This window comes from Macrobrachium rosenbergii, chromosome 42 (genome assembly GCF_040412425.1).
Source record: "Macrobrachium rosenbergii isolate ZJJX-2024 chromosome 42, ASM4041242v1, whole genome shotgun sequence".
Classification (NCBI taxonomy): domain Eukaryota; kingdom Metazoa; phylum Arthropoda; class Malacostraca; order Decapoda; family Palaemonidae; genus Macrobrachium; species Macrobrachium rosenbergii.
Window position 1 is genome coordinate 13,651,034 of NC_089782.1, and position 13,049 is coordinate 13,664,082.

At 40.0% G+C, this 13,049-nt stretch overlaps 1 protein-coding gene across 5 annotated transcripts in view; it reads left to right on the top strand.

The window, feature by feature from the left end:
- The window catches only part of Mpi (mannose phosphate isomerase), a 148,534-nt gene that overhangs the window by 41,916 nt on the left and 93,569 nt on the right, over positions 1-13,049 (top strand). The window contains exons 2-3 of one of the 5 annotated variants that reach the window (XM_067085511.1): positions 2,491-2,625; positions 5,463-5,644. In XM_067085511.1, the coding sequence (XP_066941612.1) occupies positions 5,476-5,644 (169 nt within the window). In that variant the 5' untranslated portion in view covers positions 2,491-2,625; positions 5,463-5,475. Of the gene's footprint in view, positions 1-2,490; positions 2,716-2,772; positions 2,856-2,884; positions 3,188-5,462; positions 5,645-13,049 lie in introns of those variants that run through there. The other 4 variants (XM_067085513.1, XM_067085514.1, XM_067085516.1 and 1 more) reach the window with 4 other exon arrangements.

A 13,049-nucleotide genomic window follows, 5' to 3' on the forward strand; every position in this document is an offset into this window, starting at 1 on the left:
GGTAGACGTAGCTGGAAAGACAAACAATGATGATAGTCAGGAATTTGCGGTCGTAGCTCAATTTTGTCAGTTGGGTTTGTAGACCTTTCTTTGTTTATTAAGGTCGTGAGTTGACTTAGGCGAACAATACAACAAGAGCAGGTAAATAAATGAAATCATTGTTAGGCTAGGTGTTTATTCAAGTGGCAACAGTGTGTGGTTAATCAGAAATGAACGGATCTGAAAATAAACATTTGGGGATAGAATGGCAGTGGAGAAGAAAATATCCTAGATTTAGCTGGTTAGGGGGCGAATATAAAGGATGGAGAGAAGTCGAAGATTGGCTTGTGGTGTGTGAAGTGAAATATCGGGGACAGAGATAAGAATGAGTTTGAAAGGAAAAGCTTTAGAAGTGACAGAAGGGATAGATAAAGAACTTCAAGATAAAGAGGGTTCAAAGATATCTAAACTAAATGAAGTATTATGAAACAGATACCCTAATGGAAAATTACAGTAAAATGAAAAATGATTTTAAAATAGAAAGAATCTAGTGAAAAGAGCCGGGATTTTATAATTAAGTATGAGAAGGCAGAACCAGTGTGTAGTAGGGCGACAGGGAAGAGTATGCTTGAAAGAGAAGCAAAGAGGAAAAAGTTTATATAGAATTAGTAAAATGGATGAAGACTTGGGAAGCAGATGGTGCGATTTTTTACTGGATGTAAATCGACGTTATCGTGGAGTTTGAACCAGAAAGAGTTAAAGAGAATGAACGATACGAAGAAAGAATCTAATAAAGTATTCAATTTCGGTTGTGCATCATCATGGAAATATCAGTGATATTAAAAAACAAAAAGTATTTGAAGACAGAAATTTTGCAGGGTGATACCATGGTTAACAGGTAAGAAAACCATGAACAAAATGGGTATGACTATAAATTTAAAATAGAATTCTGTTAAAGTAGAAGTATAAGGCGAAATGTATGTGAAATTAAGATAAGATAAACAGGGTTGTAAAGCCATGTTGTAGTATCGACCTCAGGTCACCCTCGCTTCCATTGTCTTCTGCGGCCCGACGCCAGTCGGCCTCTATATAAACTGCCTGGACCTTGAATAAAAGAGCAGTAACTTTTACCTGCTCGTTTCTTTTGCACCTCTTAAAGGGTCACCTAAGAATACTGATTTTGAGGAGGAAAGTAGAAGAATTGTTATTGGAGGGGTGGAAAGGAAAGAGTCTAAAGGAAATTAAAGGTGCAATTATTTAGCTACATCTACAATTTAGTCACAGAACGCAGGGGCGTCATTTTGGGGGGGACTGGGAGGTCAGCTGCCCACCTCAAAACTCAACTAGCTCCCCCCAAGGCCCAAGTTGCCCCCCCAAAGCCTCAACTTGCCCCCCCTCACCCCCAAGCCCCAAGAAGTAACAGCATGTTTTCTTTTTAAATGTGCGATCATAAATATGTAAAATTTCTCTGAAATATTATGTTTCTTGATCTTTGTCTGTCTACTAGCTACCAGTGATGATGAGATAGTAGTAGGAGTATATAATTTTGCTGAAATACCTTGCTCATGTGGCTTCAAAAACATAAAATAGCTCAAAATAAAAAAAACTCAGCTGATTAGGCTCACTTTGCTGGCCAAACCGTCTTTGCCAAAAATAGCTCAAAATAAAAAAAAAAAACTCGGCTGATTAGGCTCACTTTGCTGGCCAAACCGTCTTTGCCCACCCCCCCCAACAAAAATCTCAAATGACGCCCCTGCAGAAGTGAAGACAAAATATGGAAGCTAACGGAAGAAGCACAGTGGAGCGATGGTTTGAGAGAAAAAGAAAAGGAAGGAATTAAAAAACTGTTAACAGTGGGGTTTTCTTGGATTAAATATTTAATGAAGAAGTATCAATGGATGTGGGAGAGATAGAAGAGAAAAAGTTCTTGGTAATAGTAGATATGGCAACGAGATACTGCCAGGCTTTTTGGATGAAAGACAAGAAACCGGAAACTATTGTAAAGACACTTTTTGATAGGTGGTTTGCAATATTTGTAGCACCTTCTAAAATAACTGACAATGGGGGTGAATTTCAAAATGAAAAAGTAAGGAGGATGGCAGAAAGGTGGCAAAGTATTGGTTATAACATCTCAATCGCCATGGAGCAATGGAATATGTGAAAAGACGGTAGATATAATCAAAGTAAGCTTAAGAAAGATGAAGTGGATTGGTCAGTAACATTAAGATGGGTGGTAAGTGCCAGGAACTACATAATAAATAATGGTGGAAAATGAAAAGCGAATGAATCAAACATATCGGGGTTCTGTACCTTCGTCTGGTTTTCACCAGATGAAAGCGGTCTCGGAATATGGCATGACAATATTTTTGAAAAGAAGGATGTTTGAAGAAATGAAAATAACTAGGGCAGATTAATGAATCAAAAGTAGACACACTGCATTACGAATCGATATAATGGGCGGTTATGCTCAGAAAGGAATGGTGAACCCATTACGAGAATTAACTTTCACAGAACGCTACAACTGCCACGTCGCTCAGTTTTCCGTGGCGAAGAAGCATTCGAGCTGAACGTGATCGTTTGTTGACATCTGTGATCTGCTTTCGTCTTTGACGCGGAGAGAAGGTCAAACTGGGATCCGTTAACCCGGTAAGCGCTTGATTTCTTGGTTTGGATTTATAACAGTTTGCATCTTCATTAATTTACTCTTGATGATTATGGATTAGCACAGTTGACGGTGTTAGTGCATGTCAGTGTCTTAATGTTAAATATTAGCCTAGGCAATATTTTCAGTCCTTAGCGCAAGTTCTTGCTTCAAAGTGTTATGATAACTTGCCCAACAAAGTTTGGAAGTGTTTTGGTAGAACGTTTCCTGTAGCGTGAGCTATTGAATAGTTTTATTTGTATACCAGCATCCGATGCTACCCTAGACCGCACAAAGTTAATGGAGTAGATTCAGATTAGCCTGGTCGACAGAAATTCATATTGATAGCATAAAGTAAAGGGTAGACTGTACAGTCTAGACTGGCCGGAGTTTGAGTGGCAGGCTACCACCCACACACTTGCATAATTTTTTCATGCATGGCAGTTCAAAACATTGTGTTCTTTGCCTTCACAGTTCTCGACCGGTTTGCGAAGCATGACATGTAATACACTTTGTGTACAGTGGTTGTTAGTAACATAAACTAGGGTGAATTCTAATAATTTTACAGTAAGTTGCCTAAACTAGTATGAATATTTTTTACATTTACTAACAAACTAGGTTGAATTCAAATATTTTTCTGGTAAGAAAAGTAATATGAATATTTGTTACATGTAACCAAGCAAAAATTTTGTTTCATATATTTGTTGCTGTGGTGCTTCATGAACTGTTGTGAGGGTAACATAGCCTTAACTTATTGTTAATCTCAGAGTTGGTCGAAATAAATCATTTTTAAGTATATAATTTTCTATTGAAAATAGTCAAGTGAAGTGTTATTTCACAGCTTAGTAAAAATGGTAATTCTGAGTATTAGCTCCTTGCCTGTTTTTACCTTGAAAACTGGTTTTTTCTACAATTTTAGGGCTTCTGATACTGGCTGTGCATTTGTTTGTTGTCGGCCAAATGGAATGTCCCTTCGCCGTGTTTAGTACTGGCCCGGGGATGGGGGTGTTGGGTGGTACCCATACGTTAACCCTTTTAACCCAGACTAATAATTATGACGCGAGCCCATGCGTACATAAAATTACATGTTATTTTGGGAAAGTGGGTCTTTTTTTCCCTGTTACTTACCGTATGTAAATTATCTCCCAAAATATAGGCTGTTATATATCAATTTAAAGCTTATGAACTGTATTTTAAAGTGAAAATATCAGAATTGATGTTCCCTGTAGGATTAAGGGTTTGCTGTCAGACATCAGCAGACAACAGACATCAGCTGACGACAACAAACATGAGAAACACATTACAAAACCTTATTTACGACACTGTCCGAGCTCGTCACTCTTACATAACACAGTCTTTATTCTCTATGTCATTACTGATAACTAAAAAATAAGTGTATCTTATGCATTTCTAATATAATATCACTAAATTTACAGACATATTGCAATAATCACTCGAGACCACAGCCATGCATGAACTTGAAATTGTAAACAAACACAAGATTTCTGGGTAATATGGCTGAAAGACGGACTATCATCTGATTGGCTTTCTTGGAAAAAGGAGGGGGATGGTCAGCCAATAAAAAGTAACCATCTCCTGATGTGGGTTGGGCTTATTTAAGCTTGTAATTTGAAAGTGACTATATATCACCACACGGAGTAAGCAGTAAAAGCCAGTATATAGCCTCACGGGTTAAGAGGGTTAACAAGTTATTGCACTTGCTGGACGGGATATGAACTGTTCCAAACAGACGTACCCGTGCTCTGTCTTGTGGAGATCACGTATGAAAACCCCATGTTGGATGGACTTAATTATAGGGGTTAATTATAGGTTAATTACATTTGTGCGACAAAAACTGAAGGTAAATTCATAATTAGCAACCAAAAACTATAGAAAAAGTCAAGTTAGAAGGAAATGGTCGCCACGGAGCTACTACTTAGATCTACCGTAAAAATAAAGTAATCCAAGATTTCTGTGAGATAAGGAAAATAAACTAGCTTATTTCATAATGTGGGAAAGTGAAATATCTATAAAGTCTAAAGCTAGGCCTACAACAAACTCAAAGATGTGGCAGTGCAGTTTGTCAACTGGTCACACCTTAATCCTCACAGCAAAAAATAGTATCCCACAACATAAAAAAAACAGTAAAGAAAGGAAAATTGTGCTCAGATTATTGTTATGGATTAATTTTGATGCGACCACTGAGCCACATTTCTAGACATTATTAGGACTTGCAGTAAGAATTTACTGTTGAATGAGAGGTGAATATAAAAGCAAGGTAAAGTTGGACTAGTTGGACAGCTTGCTTAGGGAGCTCTTGACTAGCTAAAAGGGGAAGTAATGCAGCTGAGGCAAAAGAGATTCTGCAAAGAACCCTTGGTACCATCTCCTGTGTGCCATACAAAGCACATTCATTGATACTCCCCTACTTGGATGGCCCTCAAGAGCCATGGCAGTAATTTACAGTTGTGAGATGTTGATACACAGGAGCCAGAAGCATTCTAATGCAGTTTTTTGTATGAGAGTACATAATTTGAATACTGTAATGAAAGCTCATTTTTAATACTATAATTCCTTTGTGGTAGCTGTAATGAAATTTATATGTGCACATATAATAGGTAACATTGCATTCTTATTTTATTGAGAGCCACAGCATTGATAAAATAATTTTGTGTACTCATTAACATTAATGTATTATTGTGTAGTAGTACCTTTGTTTTTGCTCTTTATACTGGTTGTGTGTGTTAATTCATCATTATTAAATTATTTTGGTGTACTGTATGTGCACATGCAGTTTGAAGGATGTGAAATAACTGATAATTTTTTCTTATTGCATTCCCAGCTAGGTAGCAGTGATGGAATTAACTTGTGCTGTTCAAAATTATGCATGGGGTGTAAAAGGCATAAAGAGCAGTGTTGCCCAGTTTGCAAAAGCTACTCAACCAAATCTTGAGGTGGGAGATGACCAGCCTTTTGCAGAGTTGTGGATGGGAACACATCCCAGTGGGCCATCAGTTTTGAAAGGTACGAATATTGATCTCAGGTGTATTTGAGTTGAACTAAGATTGATTTTTGTTTTTGTTTTATTGCAAATCCATTACATACTTTTACATAGCCTATTAGTGCATATGTGTGAATCCTAGAAATTCATGCCCCAGTAGATGAAGACCTCTCTCCCCCAGTTGGTTGGTGCATGCATATAAGGTTCCCAGGTCCTTCTGTTGTTGTCTTCCTACTTGTGTGTCTGTTGGCTGTTTAATAGATTTCAGTCTTCCCTAGACTTTTGAGGTAAGAGTCCCTTTTTCATTTTCATTTTCCATTCTAGAGGTTTATTAACTCTAATTTTGTGTGAGGTGGAGAATGATTTAGAGAGAAAGAGGTTTTAGTTAAAGTTCTTCAAAAAGATAGGACTTCCATTGAAATTATTTAAGTTTGATCTTGACCCAATATATAGTGGTACTTATGTAAATACTAGTACTGTACATGTACTGTACAATTACCCCTTTCTCAGTCCCAGTGCTTTTTGTTCTTCCATTGTGGATAACTGTTTCAGCATTGTTACTTTAGGTGATTCTTGGTGTTTTTTCTAAGTATTGCACACTTTCTTTAAGGGTAACTTGGTGACAGTCCTGGTGCTGATAATATCTAGCAGCCAGTTATTGCATTCCAGGGTGTTTTGACTAACTGATTCTAGTATTTTTGTTCCATGTTAAAGTCATGCTTCCTGGTACCACCATTCTTAGTGAATTTACTGGTGTTTTTGTTAATTTTATTTTTACAACTAACATGTAAGTATGATTTTTGTGTTCACTGTGCATGGTTATATGCTAGTGATGTTTGTAGGGAGTTAACAGAATTCCATAAACAGCTATTTCATTTGTTCAGTCTGCCATTAGTGTTACCCTAACTTTAGTGGCACCTAATAGTGTAAATAGGATCTTTGGGCTTGGAATTATATATTTTATTTTATTTTTCTTTGATAAGGGCACCTGTGTATTGACTACAGTACTATATATTGTAATCATTATCAGATTTTCAGAAACTGTAATCAGGTTTTATAATATACAGTTAGTGTTCTTTCAGTATTGTTTTGCTAGTGGCACTGTTCTGCAAGAATAGTAACAGCTAATATATATTTAAGACAAGATGTATGTATAGCTTACAGAATAAATTATAATTGTTCCAACACAAATACTAACTTACGCTTTCTTATATGGAATATTGTGCTTAACGCACTTCGGCTGTCACTGAATCATCTCAAAAAAGAATACTAAAGTTAAAACTGACTGTCACCGTTGACCTAGGTTGCCTTGACCCTACACTGTGCTTGCAGCCATGTCCACTTTTGCATGCTCACTGAATTGTCTCCCATTTTTGCTGTGCTTTGTCTTTGTGTCTAGGGTGTGCATGCTCTTTATGTTTTCAGCATTAGATCTTGGCCCCACAAGTATTTCTCCCTTCAACATTAGCATAGTGTGCAGTGCTTTTGGTTTTCTATAAAAGAAAACTGTTGAGGTGGCTTTGTCTGTCCATCTGCACTTTTTCTGTCTGCCCTCAGATCTTAAAAACTACTGAGGATAGAGGGCTGCAAAATGGTATGTTGATCACCCACCTTCCAATCATCAAACATATCAAATTGCAACCCCCTAGCCTCAGTAGTTTTTATTTTATTCAAGGTTAAAGTTAGCCATGATTGTGCATCTGGCAATGCAATAGGACAAGCCACCAACAGGCCGTGGCTGAAAGTTTCATGGGCCTTGGTTCATATAGCATTGTACTGAGACCACCGAAAGATAGATCTATTTTTGGTGGCTTTGATTATATGCTCTACAGAAAACTCGATTGTGCTGAAGAAACTTCGGCGCATTTTTTACTTGTTTATTTTTTGTAAGTCACTTTTGACCCCTTTTTTTTTTCTGGGAAAAGGTAGCACATATTAGCACTGAGGTGCACCACTCATTTGGCGTCCTCCTGTGTGTGTGTAGTGAGTGGTAGTGTAGTGTCCATATGTGTCAGTGTTAATTTTACTTTGCCTTTAGAGTGTTTGCTATTGTGTCTGCATAGGGGACGAGTGGTTTACCATTCCTTCGAAGCCCTCCTAGGGATTTTTGTTATGAGAATTGTGTCAAGTGCCCTTTGTTCTCTCCCAAGGTACTGCTTAGTGCTCTTGTGTGTCTTTTTTTTTTTCCCCCTCTCCCATTCTAGTGTGCGTTTTGGCGGCGATGAAGGAGACCATTAAAGCTGATATTTGAAATGAACCTTACCTCTCCATTATATAGCTTTTACTTCCGTGCCAGCAGTAGTAAAAGCTATATAATGGAGAGGTAAGTATTTTAAAAAATAAATTTTAAATCAAGTATTTATACCTTAGGCGGTGGTTGAGCAGAGATAGACCCTGCATTAAGTTTGTTTCCTGTCCCCCACTGCTGCAGACCCACATTCTGTGTTTTATGGTGTCAGATGAGAGTGCTGTGGAGGGATGAATGAGTTTTTGTGTAGCATTTCCCAACGTTCTGTGAGAGAGAGAGAGAGTGAGTTTTAGTTTGCGTTAAGATAGTTTTTAAGATAGTTTTTTTGTAGAGAGAAAGAGAGAGAGAGAGAGAGAGAGAGAGAGAGAGAGAGAGAGAGAGAGAGAGAGAGAGAGCGAGTGTAGTTGTCGTTAATGAGTGTTTCGGTTGTTGGAAGAGGGATGAGGGTCTTTAGTTCGAGTTTGTTTACGGTGCTGTCTGTCTGTGCAAATGTCGAGGGAGTTTTTTTCGGTTTTGAGTGAGTCTTGAGCTGAGTTCTGTGCAAGGCGGACATTGATGGTGGATTATTGTATGTTTCGTGAGTCGTGTGTTTTCTGTTGGATGTCATTGTTGTCTGTGCATGTGTCTCTTTCTTTTTGCTCGTTTGTTTTGGGTTGAAAGTCTGGTTTTCGGTTTTGTTTGTGTAATTTTGTGTACTGTGTTGGCGACCGTGGACACCTTCATCCATCTCCCAGCAACCGAGGATCAGAGTGAGTATTGTATGTGGTTATATGTTCTGTGTATCTGTGTTGTGTATTGTTTTTGTGTTTTTTAAATTCCGCCACATTATATTTGGCGCCCAACGTGGGGCTGTTGTATAATAGCTGTTAGGATTGTTTATGGTGGGTAGAGTGAGAGTAAGAGGTCAGGATGAGTGAGATAGAGAAACTGAGAGAAGAACTCCGAGCGGCTAGGGAACTCCAGGGTAGGCTGGAGGAGGAGAATGGGAGGCTGAGGAGTGAGAATGAGGAGTTGAGGAGTCAGTTGGAGGAGATGGGGGGAATGCTAAGGAGTGCAAAAGAAGAAATGAAAGGGGAGATGAAAGAGTCAGAAGAGAGAATGGAAGAGAGGGTGGATAAAAGGTTGGAGGGAATGATGAAAGGTGTGGAAGAAATGGTGAAAGGTATGTTCAAGGGTGTTTTTGGAGAAGGGGCTGTTGGAGGCAGGTTCTCTGGAACGTGTGAAGGGGCAAGAGAGAAAGAAAAGGAGGAAGACGTGAATGGAAGCGTGAGTGATGAAAGTGATATGGGAATAGGAAGTAAGAAACGAGGGAAAGAGAGGCAGGGTAAGGAAAAGGGGAATGAAAAGCAAGGGAAGGAACAGAGGGAAAGTAAGGATAAGTCAGGGGAAGAAAAAGGGAAGAAGGGAAAGGGGAAAGGAAACTGGTAAGAAGGGTAAGGAAGTGGGAAAGGCAGGAAAGAAGGGGAGAGGGTGAAGGCAGTAGTGATAGTGAGGTGGATGGAGGTGAGTGGATAAAAGTGGATAAAAAGAGGGGAAGAAGAGTGTAATGAGTAAGATGAATGTAAGTGCGGAAGTGGACTCTTTGTATTCGGAAGAGGGTTAAAGGACAGAGTGAAAGTAGCGAAAGTGAGAGTGAAAGTGAGAAAGAAGTGAGAAAGGCTATGTATGTGAGGGAGGTACCCAGTGTGAAAAGTATAATGAGTATGGAAGTAGGGATGTGCATGATTTCTTTAGGGAGTATGAAAGGTTTTGTCAGGATAAGTATGGGAGAGTAAGAGAGTGTGGGCACAGAGAATTAGGAGAATATTTGACTGGGTTTTTGCTTGATATGTATAGGGTTATTATGAGTGTGGGAGATGTTGAGTATGACAAGGTGAAAGCTAGACTAGTTGAGCAAGCGAGGCGTATGAAAGCGAGTGTTAAGTATAAGAGGAAGAATGAATTTGATGAGGCAAGAATGAAAGCTGGGGAAACCTTGTCACTGTATGCTTGTAGGCTGGAGACATTGGCGAGGAAGAAGTTTGGGGATGATGGGATAGATGAATGTAAGGAGTTAGTACGAAAGTTGTTAGAGACAGTGCCAGATGGAGTGAGAGAATTTGTGAACTTGAGCGGAAGGAGAAGAAAAGATGGACGAGTGAAAGGTTGACTTGGGGAGAAATTTTGAAATTGTAGAAGATTATGAGCTTGACAGGGTTATAAAAGAGAGCAGAAGTGTGAGTGTAAGGGCTGGGGTAGATGAGAGAGTGCCAGAGTTTGGAAGCTTTAGGGATGCAGTGTTGAGGGGCCCAATGAGAATGGCCGATAGTGTAATAGATAGGAGTGTAAGAGCAAGTAATGTGGAGGTGCCAGTGAGGATGAATGGTGGGTTTGTAAGGGAACAACGGGTTGGACGGGTTAGGGATAGTAGTGTACAAAGGGGAAGGTCGATGAGTGGAAGTCGATCAAGTGTTTTAGATGTGGAAAGGAAGGACATACAAAGAATGAGTGTAGGTGGGCTTTAGGAGCGTGTTTGGTGTGGGCAATCGGGACATTTGGTTAGTGAGTGTACTGAAAGATTGGGGGTTAAATGCTACAGGTGCGGACAGGTGGGTCATATTGCTAATGGTTGTAGGGTACCCGAGTGAATGTAATATGTGGCAACTGTGGTAAGAATGGGCATTATGCGAGAATGTGTTCAGAACCGAGAGCGAAGTGTGTCGAATGTGGAATGGAAGGGCATGTATCAAGTGTATGTAGACGAAAGAGGGTGACTGTGACAGCGAATTCGGGAAACTGAGTGTGAAGGGGGTTCAAATGGGTGGATCCTCCAGGATGCAAGCGGTGCGTGTGATGCATGTACGTGAGGGGTTGTTGCATGAGGATCAGCAATTTGTTTTGATAGAATATGGTAGGAAACGTAAGAAAGGGAAGAACGTAAGTGAAAGGAATGATCGTAAGTTGTGTGATAGGGGTGTGAGTGCCAAAGTGAAAATGAGTGACAAAGCGTGTAATACGGATGAATGGGATGGTATGAATAGAACGTATAGCATATGCGGGTTTGATATAACTGAGTTGACTGAACGTGTAGGGGTGAGTGAATGGTTGGAGGTGAGTGAAAGTGTAAGAGTAAGAGAGCGTAGCAGTGATAGACGATTGATTGAAAGCATGAATGAATCGTTGCAAGAATTGGAAAGGTCAATGAGTGAATGGGATGGGTTAGTTGAAGAATTGGGGGAGGTATTTGGGAACGAGTTAGAGGGTATAGATGAGATTGTGGATGAAATTGAGAGTGGTAATAGTGAAGAAGATACCGTGAATCTGAGAGAGAATGGAGAAGAAAATGTAAATCTGAATGTTGCTGGAAGAGAGAGCGAGTCTGAGAGAATGATTGCGTGCCCGCGAACGCGTTCTAAAGGACCTGCTAGTGAGCATCCGTGGGTGTTGCGTAAGGCAATTTGAATGTAGTGTGAAAAGTGTTGGTTGGAAAATGCTAAAGGGGGAGAATTGTGGAGGGATGAATGAGTTTTTGTGTAGCATTTCCCAACGTTCTGTGAGAGAGAGAGAGAGAGTTTTAGTTTGCCGTTAAGATAGTTTTGTAAAGTAACGTAAGTATTGAGTGAGAGAGAGAGAGAGAGCGAGTGTAGTTGTCGTTAATGAGTGTTTCGGTTGTTGGAAGAGGGATGAGGGTCTTTAGTTCGAGTTTGTTTACGGTGCTGTCTGTCTGTGCAAATGTCGAGGGAGTTTTTTTTCGGTTTTGAGTGAGTCTTGAGCTGAGTTCTGTGCAAGGTGGACATTGATGGTGGATTATTGTATGTTTCGTGAGTCGTGTGTTTTCTGTTGGATGTCATTGTTGTCTGTGCATGTGTCTCTTTCTTTTTGCTCGTTTGTTTTGGGTTGAAAGTCTGGTTTTCGGTTTTGTTTGTGTAATTTTGTCTACTGTGTTGGCGACCGTGGACACCTTCATCCATCTCCCAGCAACCGTGGAGCAGAGTGAATATTGTATGTGGTTATATGTTCTGTGTATCTGTGTTGTGTATTGTTTTTGTGTTTTTTTAAATTCCGCCACAGTGCATGTATTTTGAATGTGTTGGTGGCTCTCTCCAATGGTCTCTCCGTGAGAAGAGAGGCCATAGAAGGCATTCCCAATAGGAGATTGACTCTTAGCCTTTCTTCCTGCCCTTCAGTAACATGACAGAGGGCAACTAGACATCCTTCAGGAAGGTTTGGGAATCCAGTGTGGTGACCCATGGGAGATTTAACTTGGGTAATCTCCCCCAAACTTTCCCCGATGTCGACGTTAGGAGGGTTAGGTAGAGCAGTTTAGGCCTATGAAGTGGTTAAGGCCCCTTGCAGATCCCCTTCCCCCCAAGCCAAGTTCCAGAGTTGAGAGATAAAGAGAGTTTCTCTTTGACACAGAGAGAGAAAGAGAGAGAGAGAGAGAGAGAGAGAGCTTCCTTGTTGTTTTGCTCTTGAACTCAGTGCCGCCCAGAGTTTTAACCTCCCCTTCTTTTCTCTTCTTCGGTGGGTTGCTTCTCTGTAGTAGGTTACCACTTACAGGGGCATTGTCCCTCAAGTCCAAGGATGCCACTACCCATACTGAAGAAATGAGACTTTGGAGGAGCTTGGAAGAAATTAATCTTAATTAATGGTGGTGTTCTCATTATCATTTGTGAGGAAGCACTCTGGTGCAGCGATGAGGCATCCATTGATGAACTTGTATACTGGATCTGCTTCATGAAATAGTAGTAGTAGTGCTGAGCAATTGGATATAACACATTAAAAACCATGTCTTGAATTACAGAAGAGAGGCTACATTGTCAGTTCCACAGTACCTTTAGAACCTAGTTCCTTCAACAAAGCCTTGACAGTCAAGTGTGTGATTGGCCACCTTGTTTCCTTGGAGAAACGTGCTACAGAGGTGAATCAAGATCTGCTCGCATTTGCAGCTTAACAATGTTTAGAATCCAGTTTCTAATTGCAACTCCTCATTCCAGTACCCAGTCTCTTAATGCAACTCCTCCTCATTCTAGTACCCAGAAGTTCAGAGGGATCTTCAGTGGAGGTAAGATTTATGGAATTTAAAGTGAGGATCTTCCTAACCATTTAACTCCAGAGATCTTGCCTTCTATGCTTCAAACTGATATGAGCTTCCCATCTTGTGGATTTACAACAAATGTCAGGAACCTGGCCACAGTAAG